Source organism: Marmota monax, unplaced genomic scaffold, assembly GCF_021218885.2.
Source record: "Marmota monax isolate L192 unplaced genomic scaffold, Marmota_monax_Labrador192_F-V1.1 WCK01_AAM20220418_F8-fsc00064, whole genome shotgun sequence".
Classification (NCBI taxonomy): Eukaryota; Metazoa; Chordata; class Mammalia; order Rodentia; family Sciuridae; genus Marmota; species Marmota monax.
Window position 1 is genome coordinate 5,789,160 of NW_026694542.1, and position 14,937 is coordinate 5,804,096.

At 40.8% G+C, this 14,937-nt stretch overlaps 1 protein-coding gene across 2 annotated transcripts in view; it reads left to right on the forward strand.

Annotated features, from left to right (window-relative positions):
* Positions 1-14,937, forward strand: part of Ca10 (carbonic anhydrase 10) — a 494,041-nt gene that overhangs the window by 210,576 nt on the left and 268,528 nt on the right. For both annotated transcript variants that reach the window (XM_058571496.1, XM_046420608.2), the window contains exon 4: positions 6,292-6,434. In XM_058571496.1, the coding sequence (XP_058427479.1) occupies positions 6,292-6,434 (143 nt within the window). The remainder of the gene's footprint in view (positions 1-6,291; positions 6,435-14,937) is intronic.

Sequence of the window (14,937 nt, forward strand, 5' to 3'; positions counted from 1 at the left end):
CTAATACATGGTAAATCATAGGCCATCAGTCAACACTTTGGAATTGAGTTTATCTTATTCCCCTAATATATAGCAGATTTATACAAACTGTAAAAATTAATTCCAAGTGTCTAACACCTATACCCACAATAGCATGGTCTCTATAAATTCTGCTGACTCTAAACAAAAAAAGATGGAAGATACCTAACTCATGACATGACTTTGGAGAATCTTCTCTAGGATGAAAATATCATCAAGACAAATTTTAACTCTGAATAGCAAACTTAATTCATCTTGTTCCTTGTTTTCATTTCTTTTTTTTTTTTCTTTTTTAGTACCAGGGATTGAACTCAGGGCACTCAACCACTGAGCCACATCCCCAGCCCTATTTTGTATTTTGTTTAGAGACAGGGTCTCACTGAGTTTCATAGGGCCTCCTTAAATTGCTGAGGCTGGCTTTGAAATTGTGATCCTCCTGTCTCAGCCTCCTGAGCTGCAGGGATTACAGGCATATTCCACCACACCTGACCTTGTTTCTTGTTTTCTTGACCTATTTCTTGTTTTGACAAGAAGCTTGGCTTTGGTTTGGGTGTCACCAATGTGCATTAATAAACTAAACAGGAGCTTTTTGATCTCACTGGTTTGAACGAGCAGCTGATCGGTTTTGCATTAGGTTTGCCAAGGCTCTTGATGCAAATGGTTGAAATCAGTCACTGAACATCTTTCATCGATCACTGGGTCCATTGCCAAGAGACCACGGGGGACTTGTAGTTTATGGTAAGAATGGCAGTGTGGCCATGGGGGAAATGTTCTGGCAAGAGAACCTGGAGCTGCGGTGCTGCCATGAAGTTCCATTGTTTAGTCTCTGAAAATTAATTTGCAGAGATATTCGGGTCTGTTGTGTGTTCTAGTTTATATGTAAATTAGAAGATTGTGTGAAAAAGATGCCAGGGATGATGGAATTCAAACATTTTCAGACCAGTTGTCTATTAATTAGTTAAAATGATTCTCACTCAATTATACTTTATTTACATTTTTTTTCCTGCACAATATATCAAGCTAGAAAAAGGAAGCATTAACAGATACGCCATAATAGTGGATATTTTAAGAAACAGAAGAAAGTTGACAAATCGGATTTATTGGGACAGACATGAAAACAAAGAATTCAGCAGTAATTCTCAAATGTGGAAATAGAAGCGGTGCCACCAGATTCTATGACCCCACCACGGCTCCCAAAGGTGGTAGGGAGTGTCCATAAACCTGAAGGGTGATACTACAGAGGACAGTTAAGCCTGAGAACCTTGTGCAGAAAATTCTGCACAAATCCAGAAGGACAGTGTCTCACTCGGATCCTGCAGCGTTGGTCCATGTATCCATCTTGCTCTGTGCATGAAGTCCACCAGCTCACTCCCAGGCCCCAGTAAGCGTGCACACTTCATGCCCTTGAGTTCTCACAGCCTTCATCCTGAAGCATATCCCTGGATTATACCATAGGTGCACACCTATCCCTGTCCAGGGGTACTTGAGGCCCCTGGACAAGCATCAGCATTTTAATTCTTGCCCCAGAGCTCAGCACTGCTTCTAACATCATTGCCTTCACCTTTCATGCAGACTAGAGCCTTGCTCAGACTCATCAGCCCCAAGACACTATGCCTGCAGCAGCTCTTTGTGAACAGTCTTTCCCAGCAGGTCTCCTCGAGGCCCTGCAGCTGGGACCCAAACACAACCTTCCTCACCTGAACTGAAGCCTTATTTCCTCCCAGATCATTCTGTCTATGAATGATTCTATGGCCACTGAAAAATCGTAACTGACACAGTTGACTTCAAAGCAGTTTGATTTTCACCCTTGCACTTGCAATTTATTTGAACTGCAAAACAGATGCTAATATTACTCTTAAGTTACCAAAAGACAAACAGCAGGAAAAGTCTAAGGGGGGCCATGGCAATCACTGACTCTGAAGTTCCCTGGCTATGATGATCTGCTCCTAAGTGGAGCCTGCTGGGAGGAGTGGTTTGGGACCATGGAGCCTCAGTGGCATTGGAAATCTTGAGACCAAGCCTCTGGTCTGCTTTTCCCTTTCTTGCCTTCGTCTGACTGTGTGGGCATGGGTTGAGGACTTTACTCTCTGCCTTTGTGGCCTTACTTCCATGTATGTGTTTGGATTAGATGATCTCTGAGTTGGCTTCCCTTTCAGATATGGCTGATGTGAAATCAGTAATTCAGTGGTGAATACACTTAGCTTCCCCTTCCGGAGCAGAGCCCAGGAAGGCACAACTGAGCAGAGGAGAGGGTTGCTCGGTTGTGCTCTAATTCCTCAGCAGGTGGCTAGAATCAGTGACAATGGACTTGGTAGTGAAGTGGGGATATAAAACCCCAGAACTGTTTGTCATAAAGAATCCCATGCCCAATAAAAGCAAAGGCAGATGTTCACATAAAGTTTTTGCTGTTTGTGCTTTGGTGGGGGGACTTTCTGGGCATGAAGTTTATTAGTAAGCCAGAGCAGCATCTGCCCACGCATGTTGCCACAAAATTTCAGTCTTACAGCCCATTTATGAGGCTGGGATTATTTTTGTTAATGATTTTCATGGGTGTAGATGAAATGCAATGAGTAGCAGCTGTGACTCTGTTTATCACTCAGCTGCCTTCCAGAGGAGCCCCCCACCCTGCCTCCAAACCCACACATCATGGATGTCTTGATTATCAAAGAGGTTATTGTATCACAGAGTTTTAAAGAGCTGTATTAGTTTCCTGATGCTGCTGTAACAAATAGAACTGAGTGCTTTAACACAACACAAATTTATTCTTACAGTTCGAGGGATCTGAAGTCCAAAATGAGTCTCACAGGGTTAAAAAAATCACAGGGTCATGTGTGAATATGTTGGGATGAACCCAACTACTAAATATAACCATACAGGTCTAATAAAAATTAAATTAGAACAATAAAAATCACAGTTTCAATATACCTGTATTCCTTCTAGAGGCTCTAGAAAGAGAACCTATCTTCTTGCCATTTTTATCCTAGAGGCCACCTGCATTCCTTGACCATGCCCTTTCCTCCACCGTCAAAGTTAACTATTATCTTCTCTACTCTGACCTATTTCCATCCTTGTCTTTTCTCTACGTCTCCAACCCTTCTATCTCCCTCTGTGAGGGCTCTTGGGAATTACATTGGCTTACCCAGAAAGTCTCCTTGTGTCAAGATCTCCAATTGCAATCTGCAAAGTACATTTTCCCATGTGTGCTAGTCAGTTTTCTATTGCTATAACAAGACACCTGAAATAATCACCATAAAAAGAAAGGTTTACTTTGGTTCACAGTTTCAGAGATTTCTCTGTCCATTGTTGGTTAGCCTGGGTTCTTCCATGGCTTCCCTGCCTGTCCACCCAGCCTAATTTGAGTCTGTGGCAAGGCAGAACATCATGGTGGGAGCACATGGTCAAGGAAGTTCCTTACTTTCTAATGGTTAAGAAAGAAAAAGAGGAAGAGGAACAAGTGGGGTCTCATAATCCCCTTCAAAGACACATCCCAGGGACCTAAAACCTCCTACTCCATTCTTCCTCTAAGAGGTTTCTACTACCAGTAATGCCAAGCTGAGGACCAAAGCATTAACACATGGGCCTTTGGAGTATATTTCAGATCCAAACTATAGCATATTTACAGTTTCTGAAGTTAAGATGTAGACATATTTGGAAAGAAGCCATTTGTTATTCAGCTGACCATAGGAGCCATAGACACCAACCAAGATCCAAGGGATCTGTGGCTTTGACCACACGGCTAACATGTGGCAGTGCCATGACTGTATCCCTGGCATCCTCCCATGTGCCACTTGACATACATCAAAGAGAGATAAAAGGATGTCCCGATGAACTTTATTTTAATAATAAACTTGAAATTATTGAAGAGTAAGTACAGGATTAAGTCAAGGTACATTGTAAAGGTACATTCAGAATGCAAGAACCTCCTTAGATCTTGTAGTTTTGCTAGGACATGGTGACTTGTAAAGATGTTGAGTGATTTGCAGTGATGACAGTTTAAACAATGGTAAGAAATGAGAGAGCTAAGGAATCACATGCATGTATGTAAATGTTCTTGCCTTGATGCCTTCTCTTTCTCCTCCCCTTCTTTCTCCTTTTCCCTCTGTAACTCTGGTCATTGCTGCCATTTTGAAAATCATTACCTGCCAGAAAGCCAAATCAAACTCTTTAAACTAGATGGAATGGAGTCACTGAGTCTTACTGGCATGAATTAAACTAAATCATTATTATTACTAAATTATTATTATTATTTACCATATTTCAAAATGAAGTCTATCTTATGTTGGTATTTGTCTGGGAATCCAAGGAACTTGATTTTGGTTCTCCCACTTTTACTCAGTGTTGACTGGAACCAATAAAAGGGTCAAAGAATTTAATTTTGGATTTAGAAGGCATTAGACAGACCATTTTGCCCAATTCTCCTCCTGAATTAGAGGACTTGTGTGACTGGCAAGAGATTTCCAGATTCCTCAGTTTTCTCTGTCCATATTATGGACAGGAATGAGAGCTGCTATAAGTTACAGGCTAATTCAATTTGAGCTTCTGAGAGGGTATGCACATGTAGGAGGGCTATATTCTTCTCCAGGAATAATCCCTGGCTCAACCCCACCAGGATGGGATTGGGTGGGTGCCCCTCACCTATAGTCTCATGACACACTTCAGTGTGACTTCACCTCCCTGGTGAGTTCATTGTTCTTGTGCTTATCTGCCTTTGCCATGATTTAATCTAACTCAGGGCTGGGCATAAGGTAGCTCACTCTACAAGCTTTGGATGGATTACAGGATGAATGGCCATTTAACTTAAGGGACACCTGGGGAACACATTGATCCTGCACCTCGTACTTAAAAGGACAGTGCAAGACTGAAGGACTAGTTTCTCCAGTATTGTAAAATGAGTAGGTTCATGTTCCCCTTTGTCCTGTGAACCCTCTTATATAGAGGAAACTAGGAATAGAAATCCATAGAGACTTATCCTAAAAGGCGTTTTAATGTGATGCTGGAAATGAGCACACAGCTTTTTTTTTTTTTTTTTTTTTGATATTTGCACTCAATATTCAATGTCATTTTTTTCTGCCTATCAAATGATCACGTTCTTCAGCTGCTGGAACATTAGGTTAATGACACAGAGCTGAGCCAAACAAAGACAGAGCCAAGTTGCAAGCTCCTGTCTAGCATTGATTGGGGGGGTCATAAAAATAATTCATTCCCTGGGTTTGATTTTGACAACCCAAAGAAAAACACCTTGGATGTGTTGAATGACAGACACTCTCTCTGAAAAGCTTCAAATATCTTCTAGATGGGACAAAGCTGATGCCCACAATATTCCTGCCAAGTAGGAAAACAGAGCATCAACTCTGGAATTACTAAAATATTTGGTGTAGCTCGGACAATTTGCAAAGATGATAGGGTTTCAAAGACAATGAAAGCTGAAGGATATGAAATTGATAAACCCCAAGACAGTGTGTGACCTGGGAGGAGGGAGAGGAAGAGAAACCAAAACACTGACCCTTCCAATCAATTATCTCCCAGTGACAGAACAAGCCCTGGAAGGGAGATAACCATCAATCCAAGACAGCAGTCTCTGGAAGGAGGGATCCTTTCCCAAATAAATTCCCCCCAGTGACAGTGAAACTACACATCAATCTTGTCCGTGTGTAAATACAATGGCCTCAGGAGGTTAGATGAACACTGGATTCTGAATGTAGAACCCTCCATCCCTACCCTGTAAAAACTAATTGTCTAATTGATACATTCAGTAAAAAAATATATATATATATATGCCCAGTAAAAACACATTCCAGATGTTTGCAACCTTTTGCCCACGTTTTGTTAAAGTCCTCAAGTTCTAAAACAACCTCCAATGTAACCAAATAGCCCATATAACCAAATAATCAGTGCCATTTTCTACCCAGAAAGTGAGCCCCTCTGACTCCTGACCCTTCTGCTGAATAAAGGCTTTGCTGAATCCGTGAGGTCTGCACCCATCTCAGTCCCTTTTGTGCTTACTAAAGCATTAATGCTAACTCTACTCAAACAAGAGGCCACAGGATAAACTGGCCTGAAACAACAAAATCTGACCTTCAGATATCATGAATACAGGTCTGAAAGAAATTGGCCAAAATTCAGGCCAGGAAAATACTATCCTGACACCCAGGGATCTCCCTGGGTGAAAGCATGAGGTGACTCTCTTTGATTTTACCATTTTGTGTCATCGTTCTTCCATGGCTTCCCTGCCTGTCCACCCAGCCTAATTCTACAATTTGTTTTTATTTCCAGTTCCTTCTTTCTGGGGATTGGTGAATTCAGCTTGGAATCTCTGCTCTGTGGGGAAACGGCAGTCACCAGTCAACATAGAGACCAGTCACATGATCTTCGACCCCTTCCTGACGCCCCTTCGCATCAACACTGGCGGCAGGAAGGTAAGCCGCCATGTTGCTTCTACTGGGAACTGGAGGATGGAGCAGGATCAGTGCTGATTCTGACAGCTGGTCCTCCAGGTCTTTGTCTCTGTGATGAGTTTGTCTTTCCACACTAGCAATACCACAGACCTCAAGTCTGCTGCCAACAAATTTCATCACAGCTAAACTGGCCTTTTTCTCTCTACCTACTCACTGTCATGCTTCTAATTACTGTGTACCTCTTAGAGGTTGCCCGAGGTCCTATTCCTTGGTACCCCTTGAAGATCAGAAAACCTAGTTGCCTCCCTTGCATAAGAGGCTGGGAAAATCCTTCTCTTCTTCTTTTAAACTCGAATGAAGTGAAAAGGAATTATTTTTTTTAACCAAAGTAAAATCAGATGTTTATCATCCTGGAAGGAAAAACAAACAAACAACAATCACCTTAGATGATTTATAAGAAAATCAATAATTAATCTTCCTAGGGGCATCTTGCTGCCTCAGAATCCTAATGCATGCACAGAAATGCTGATTTATGCTGTGCTTTGTGATTCTCATGCTGAAGTCCACCCCACTTTGGGCCCTGTGATGAGGTCCCCTTAATTTGCGGAAGGAGATACTGCCCGAAGGGTCTTCTCAGTGCTGGAATCGAGCATTTCTCTTGCTGCTGCATTTCTATTCAGCTACCTTCTACTCTCGAGTAGGATGTTGAAGGTGGGGGAAAACCTACACACATAGAAAATTGCATTTGAAGGTGATTTGATTGTTGTGAACTCAAGAGGAATGAAAAGTCATTTGTATTTAAAAAAATAGGGTTAAAATTATAGACTCTCATTATCACTGGCTGCTGATTCTCCAGGGTTTGAGCTCACAGGGCTGTACTCTCTCTTCTTTGTAATCTGTTCACTATCCTCACTATAGAGTTTGCAAGTTAATATTTTCCCTTTCTGGTATATTGGAATATTTTTCTGCCATGTAACACACTCTCACTCTCTCTCTCTCTCTCTCTCTCTCACACACACACACACACACACCCCTAATGTCTCAACAAAATGTTGTTAGTGACTTTGACTCAAATCGCAATGAAGCTTTTAAAAGACATTGCACATGAGATCAAGACCACTTCTATAGTATTTGTGTGCTCTTTTAAATATGGCTTGAGAAGATCTTTTTGTTTTTAGAAGGATCCTACATAGGTCATTTGATTGCTCTTCTGATTCTATAGAAAACTAAGCCATTCCAGTGATTGTTTCATTTGCAGTTTTATTTTTATGAACCTTAAAAGAACCTGACATGGCTTCCACACACACCGCTCTCTAAAAAAACGATGAATCCTTCATTTAAAGATGTGAATGTGTTGTGAGTTTTCTGTTCAGTATTTAAGAAAGGAAAGTTGAAGTTCTGGTTATATATTCAAGCATCTTTTCTTTCTTGGAGAGGATGACAGGGGGGATAATTGCACTCTATGCAAAGGGAAAAGCAGTAAAGTCAAACCAAATACAAAAAGTCCAAGATGGAATGGGATTTGAGCCTGAGTTCCAGAATTCACCTGGAATATGGAGAGCAGTGCTAAAGCCTAGAAACCAAAGAGTGGTTGCTGGCTTGGGCATGGGGTACAGAAGGTGGCAGAGGCCACATCTTGGAGCTGCATAAAGGAACTGGATCTTTTCCCTAAAAGTTATAAAATGCAACTGAAGGTTTTTGCTTTGCTTTGTTTAAACATCCTTTGGGAGTAGGATGGAAAGATGTCAAGCTAACACCAACAACGGATTTATATTTCTACCTTGTATCATACTGCTTTAGAGGAAAATGTTGATGTGAAAGAAAGAAACAAATTTCTAGATTCTCCCTCAAATGGAATGGGAAAGAAAAAAAAAAGTGAGAGATGTCCTGATGTGGAAAGTCCTCTGCATGTTATGATTTTGTTGCTGTTGTTGTTTTGGACAAGTGACTTTTTAATCTTTCCAATTCAGCAAAGTGTACCTGATCCAAATCAATTTTCAAAGGCATTGAAGTTTGGAATTTGGGAAACATTTACTTTCGATGATGTAAATATTTATATCTGGCACCATTTGTGTTGTCAGCCGTTTGAAGAGCTGAGAACTAGCTGGCAGTGCCCTTTGCATTCATGAAAAATGGAAAATAAAATATAGATGGTAGCAGGATAAACGACCTGGTAATGAAATGCCTCAGCCTGATAGGCAATAACTAAATCATGCTTGTGTGCTTTTTAGAAGGTGGTGTTTGATGAGTCACTTGTTTTGGAAGTGAGGATTCAGATCACTGCTCTGAATTTAGGTTGGCTTTTTTTTGCCTTAAAAAAAATAGTCAACTCAAAATGTTTAAAAACTACCGTGCTAGACTGGGAGTGTTTTTTTGTAGAATTTAGGCAAGATGCCACATTTTGAAGTCTGAGATCAGCTGTGTCAGTAGGTTAAATGCACCCCGGTAACTGTGTGTTTTGTGTCACATTTTTATCTGTGAACATTATTCCTTCTGGCATTTAAATATGTCTTATGCACAAAACCATGAAGCAGCTCTGCCACAGCCCCCGTTGTGTGTTCTTGTGTTTGTTTTAACATATTTGACCTGACAGGGGGCTTTTCTTAGCTTAGGCTAGGGCCAGAATTCAACCTCAACACAAGAATAGCAAGGAATGATAAGAGATGAGAGTCCAAAATGCACTGTGACTTGGGCATGATAGAAAATGTACATTTTTACCTAACAATGAGAATTCTTTCACCCTTTACGTTGCTTACTTTCAATGGTAGTTCTTATGCAATGTTTTGTTGATGTTGTTTTGGTTTGTTTTGTTTCTGGTGGGGACCATTTTTATGGAACCATGTATATATGACACATAGGACTCTTAAAGATGGAATCCAGAATAATTGTATTTTTTGAAATGACCTTCCTTTAAGGTTGGTTGCATGTGGATGTCAGAATCCTACCTTAGAATCAATCTCTCACTCCGTTCCCATTAAACTTACATTGTAAAATGCTAAATGGTTTGGAGCTAATTAATCTGTTTTAGATAAAGCTACTGAATTGACTCAAGATATTAAAATAAAAAATGGGTGACAGACTTCTAAGGACATCTAATACCAGTTTTATGGATGCAGCCTGTCACTCATTGAAGGTGGAATCTCTTGGATCTGCCACCTCTGGGGAAGATGAAGGTGGTGGAAATAATAGACATACCTTGTGACAGGGTCAGATAAAACAAGCAAAAGAAGAAGGAAATTGACCTTCACTTGGACTTATCTCAAAGAGGAAGCAGTTCCCCCATCTCTTCTGGTTTCTTTCTTGAGTTTTTGCCCAGTGGAGGCCAAGAACATGGTTCTTAGGGAGAGATCCTAGGCACCTACTACTGTTGCCATCAGTTTTCTTTGGATTACTTGCAGCTTCCATCAGGAAGAGCCTCAGCAGAAGACAGGGAATGTGTAAATCGGGTGAGTCTTAAGGACTTTAATTCAGAGGGATCCTTTATAGCCACCAGGGTTCTAAAGGGAAGAGGGGAGGGAGTTAGGAGCCAGAACCTGGGGACAGAGAAAGCTGTGGAGAGGGACACCTGACTTTTAGTAAGGAAAAAGGCCAGCTCAGTGCAACCCACAGGGATGCGTCTGGGGAGTAAAGACCTGGGCCTCTCTCCTTCCCCTCCCCTCTTCTGCCATCTCCCCTTGGAAAAAAGTCAGTGTGCAAAGCCACGGGATGATTGTGTCTGTGTAAGCCAGCCTCAGAACCACGGTGCATGGTGAAGGGCCAAACGGAAGACATATGGCATCTCCACGTTTCCCGAGAAATAAATATGAGGCACTAAAACTCCTCATCACCTAGAAATTGAGATGCAAATGCTTCTGCTTGGCACTCACAACACTTGAAATTCAGCCCCAAATCTCCTTGCTGGAGACTTATGCCACTTATACTTTGTGTGTACCTCTTATGCCCTGGGAAATACTTAAAAATAAAAAAATCTAAAAAAATAAACTGGATGTATCTCACCTTTTCCTGGAATCTGTGCCTTTGCCACAATATGCCTTTCCCCTGACAAGTCTCAGGACTCCCTTTTAATGAAACTCCTCTTGGTCTCTTTAGCCAACTGTGGCATCTCTCTTCATTTGACTTCTTAAGCATCTATCTTATTTATTGTCTTTTAAGACTTCAGCTTTGATCTCTCAAGAGATCATATTTTTATTTTCTATCTCTAGTGTTATCTGTGATGATGCTGGATGATTTGAACTGAACAAGGATTACCCTTGATTATCAATAAAAAGGTTTATGTGGAATTAGTCCATAGTTGCTAAGATTTAAAGTTGGGGAAATGTACAGTGCCCCCATGATGAATAGTTAACTTTGCTACCAGTGGAATTTGTCACTAAAGCTAAACCTCAGATATTGTGCTTGTCATAGAATATTAAAATAACTTAGAAAAGTAAAGAATGTTGACTTTTATATGTAAAATCTTATTCACTTCTCTATCTTGAAATTTCCCCATGCTCATAGTAAAATCCAGCTGACTATAATTAATCATTGCTATTCATGGTGTGTTGACATTGCTATGTTCTGAAAGCTTTTATGGGAGAGGCATTTATGTTCCTCCAAGGGATTTATAATATATTTGGGGTGAAAATATAGATACACAGAAGTTAAATGGCAGTAACTGATTTAAGCAACTATTTGAGATAATAGCAGAGTAGGTAGTAAAGAAGCTGTGACATGATTAATTAGTGAGTCAATCATTTTGGCACTAATTTTTAATGGGGGTAAGAAGCTGGGTTGGACAGACCAGGCTTTATGGATGTCTAGGATACAAGCTAGCTTGAATAGGTAGGTAGGATGAAATATAGTTTTCAGGAGGGTCTATAAATGTCAGATTGTCTGGCTAGAAGAGGCGAAGAAAAGGTAAAGATAGATCCATTTTGCCATCTAAATTTGTTTCTGTGACACTGTTTTTGATTGGATAGCTGCTGTTAAATTCCTCAACCATTTAAAACTCAGTAGCCATCTTTAAGCACCATGACCCTTTTTTTACACTGAAACTATGATATGGAAATGGTGTGTATAACTTATGTTTATTTGGGGATAGAGTAGAATTTCAGAGTGTCTGAATAGATAAATGCAATTCTTACTCATCTGTGTTTTGTTGGTTGGTAAACTCCTTGACTTACCATATTGGTGATAGCCTTTCTTAGAAGAAAGCAACTAGGGGTCTGTTTATTGGATCTAACTCTTACTAACAAGGAAAATGTTAGGCATGTGAAATGGACAGTAACTATGGATGAAAGTGGAAAGTGGATGCATTATCTTAGAAAGTCTAGTAACAAGGTAAAAAAAAAAAAAAAGTTGGACATTGTCAGACATGGATATAAAAACTTCAAATGTCTGATTTTTTAAATATTATAATTAAAATAGAGATAGAATCTCACTGCTTCATGAAAAATGACTCCAGGGGATTGGGAAGCTCCTAAAAAGAGATTAGGATGGAATAATTATAAATGATGATAACAAAAAAAGAGAGAGAGAACTGGTTGGAGTAAAAGATACTGATGTGACTTTACAGGGAGTTTTGTGAGAAATGTTTTTACATGACACATAAGAGATGTGACACAAGAGCTACAGTCAAGAAGGAAGACACAAGGAGGAGGGCTTTGTTTAAGTGGTTTCAGAGAAGATAAGGCCCAGAATGAACTGAGGCCACCAGAAATGAGAAAGGCTTTTGAAAGTTAAGGTCAGAGAAAGCAGGAGCAGCAAGACCAGGTAGACCTCTATTTTGGAGGACAAACTGGTGTGAGACCTGCATTTAAATTTTAGGTTCACCACCTACCCGTCATATATGAGAAGGTTAACCTCTCTAAGTTTCAGTTTTCTGATTTGTAAAAGGAACATTGTAACAGCACCCACAGTTTGCATGGGAAAATGCACTTATGAGGCAGGTTACAGTTGAAATTGTATCAGTGACTGACAGATAAGACCTTGCTCAGTGATGGTTAGCTACTGTCAGACAAGTTCTCATTGCTGTTAGAGAAAAACCACAACTCCCATTCAAATCTCTCAGTCCAAGAAACTAATGTTCACATTAGAGTTAGCAGTGGACACGCTAAGAGGTGAAGGATTGCATTCTTTGGATGACATATTTAAGAATTCACAGGCCTCCTCCCTGGTAGCCCCAACAAAAGAGGCTGACATCCCACTGACATAAAGGTAAAGTTTTTCTATCTAAACTTATAAAAAGCTTCACAGATTTAGACTGGGCAAGATAATGCTGTAAGAATACTATGTGTGAAAAAGTAGGGAAAGGGAACAGATGATGTGCTCAGTATGGTTCAATAGCACAGGGAAGAGGCCAGGAGAATTCTACCTAGTCACTTAGAACGTAAGGTACTACATCCATGATAAGTGAGTCAGTGTCATGCAGTACCCTTAACTGGGAGGACAGTATCTGGGAAACACAGTCAGTGCCCCCAGTGCTGGGGAAGATTGACTAATGGAAAAGACATTGACAGGGTGGAGAAGAGAAGAAGAGGCACAAAGTGATAGCAAGAAGAAAGATGTTCTGTCATCAGTTCTATCTCCCTATCCATCTACCTATCTGAAAGGAAAATACTTGAAGGAGTTGTTACAACTACCTTCTGATTATCCCTTTCCCATGAAGCCCCAGATGCACTGGTGTTTGGAAGAGACTTAGGCCAGACTTCATTTCAAAATAAGAGGAACTGGAGCTGTGTGTAAATTGAATGACCTCCTTCTGCTTCATTGAAACCACAGGCAAAAAAAAAATAAAGAGTTCTGAGAAGCACCGAGAGCTGCTGGAGATTGTAGAAAACACCCAAGCATCAGATGAGAGCTTTGACTTGACCCTGGAACCCCCTTCCAACCTGGAAATCCTTTGCTTCTGTATGAGCAGAGGTTGGATGGGACACATGGAATGTATTTGCTTGAAGCTGACCCAAGAATAAGGGTTTAATGAGAATGTAAACCCTCCTAGAGAAAAACTTCTGTTAAAGCATGAGTTTGGGCTTGGAAGAAATTTGGCTTGTTTCCTTCTCAAACTCTATGAAAATTATTCTTCGTAAAATTTTGTAATCTTAGCTCTTCAGGAGGCTGTGGTGGGGGAAGGATCACTTGAGCCTAGGAGTTCAAGGCCAACCTGGGCAACACAGTAATACCCTGTTTTAAAACACACACACACACACACACACACACACACACACACACATCACATATTAGCTAGAGTGCAGGAATCAGGGCAAAATGAATGTTGTAAAATGGGTTTTGATAGATAAAGAAATAAGGCCAAGGACATTGTGTTTGTACTTAGAGCTGTTTGCAAGGAGTAGGCTTCAGTGAGTAGTGATGAAAGATAATGGGAAAGATGGAATTGCTGCATTCTACATCAGAAGATGGATTCAGTACAAAGGCGTTCTGCTGTGAGCAGAACTGAATTCTCACACACCCATTGTCAAGCTGAGATCCGGGCTGAGGATTGGTGCATTTCTGGTGAAAGTGACCTCTTGAACCTCTTCCATAAAATCAACACAGAGCCATTAGGCAAGTCTTCCAAAGAATGCCCTGGTTATTGGCTTTAGTATTTTACAAATGTGTCTAATTCCCATTTTACTCCTCGGGTGAGAGGTAGAAAAGGCCTTATTTTGCTTTCCTCTCCTGCTTCTTGTTCCTCTACCCCCTTGATCCTTGACTTCATTTTTCCTGTTATTCCATCTCCCTTCCTTGCTCTCTTATCCTTTCCCCCAACTCCAATCTCCTCCTTCCCTTCCCTCTTTTCCCAAGCCTCTTTCTCTTCTCTGGGTCCTGAGTACATATGACCAGGAACCCATGTCCTCTCCCGTCGACATCAGAGTGAAGCCAGTTCTCTCGGTTCCAGAATCAATTCAACTAAACACAGAAAGAGTAGCAGTTGCTTAGTTGAAGTGAGGCAAAATGCCAGTTATCCAGGAAATGAGCATAATTTTTATTAGAGAATATGGGAGAGATTAATCCAAGATGTTTAATTAATTTGTAGGCAGATAAATTTCTGGAAGGAAGAATGCCCTCCAGGAATCTCCTGAGTTATGTGTCCCTTACTTCATACCACTTTGGTTTTCTGGACACGTGACCCACAGATAAAAAAACTAACAGGCATTTTACAAATTAATTCTCATCTTAAAATAGAGAAGAAAATATAGTATTCCCGTACACTGTTTGCCCTTCAGTTCTCTTACCACCCCTCTAACTATGAGAGAGAGGAGCAGGAGAAAGGGCAAACCCATGACCTAATTCTGAGAGGTTTTCTCCAGCCCAGGACAGGTTGCCCAGGACAGGGCTCCAGCTGTCTCTAGTTGGCGAGGACAAGTTCCGTCACAGCCAAGATGAATGTGGAAAAGCACCTGAGCAACAGCAGAAACCGTCACCTGCCAAGGCAAGCTTCTCACTTGATATTAAAGAACTGGTACTGGTTTTGCATTTGCTCTAAGAAGGCTCTAAAATTGGCCAATCTATTCCTCGTAAGCCTGATGGTTTGGCTGGATAAACC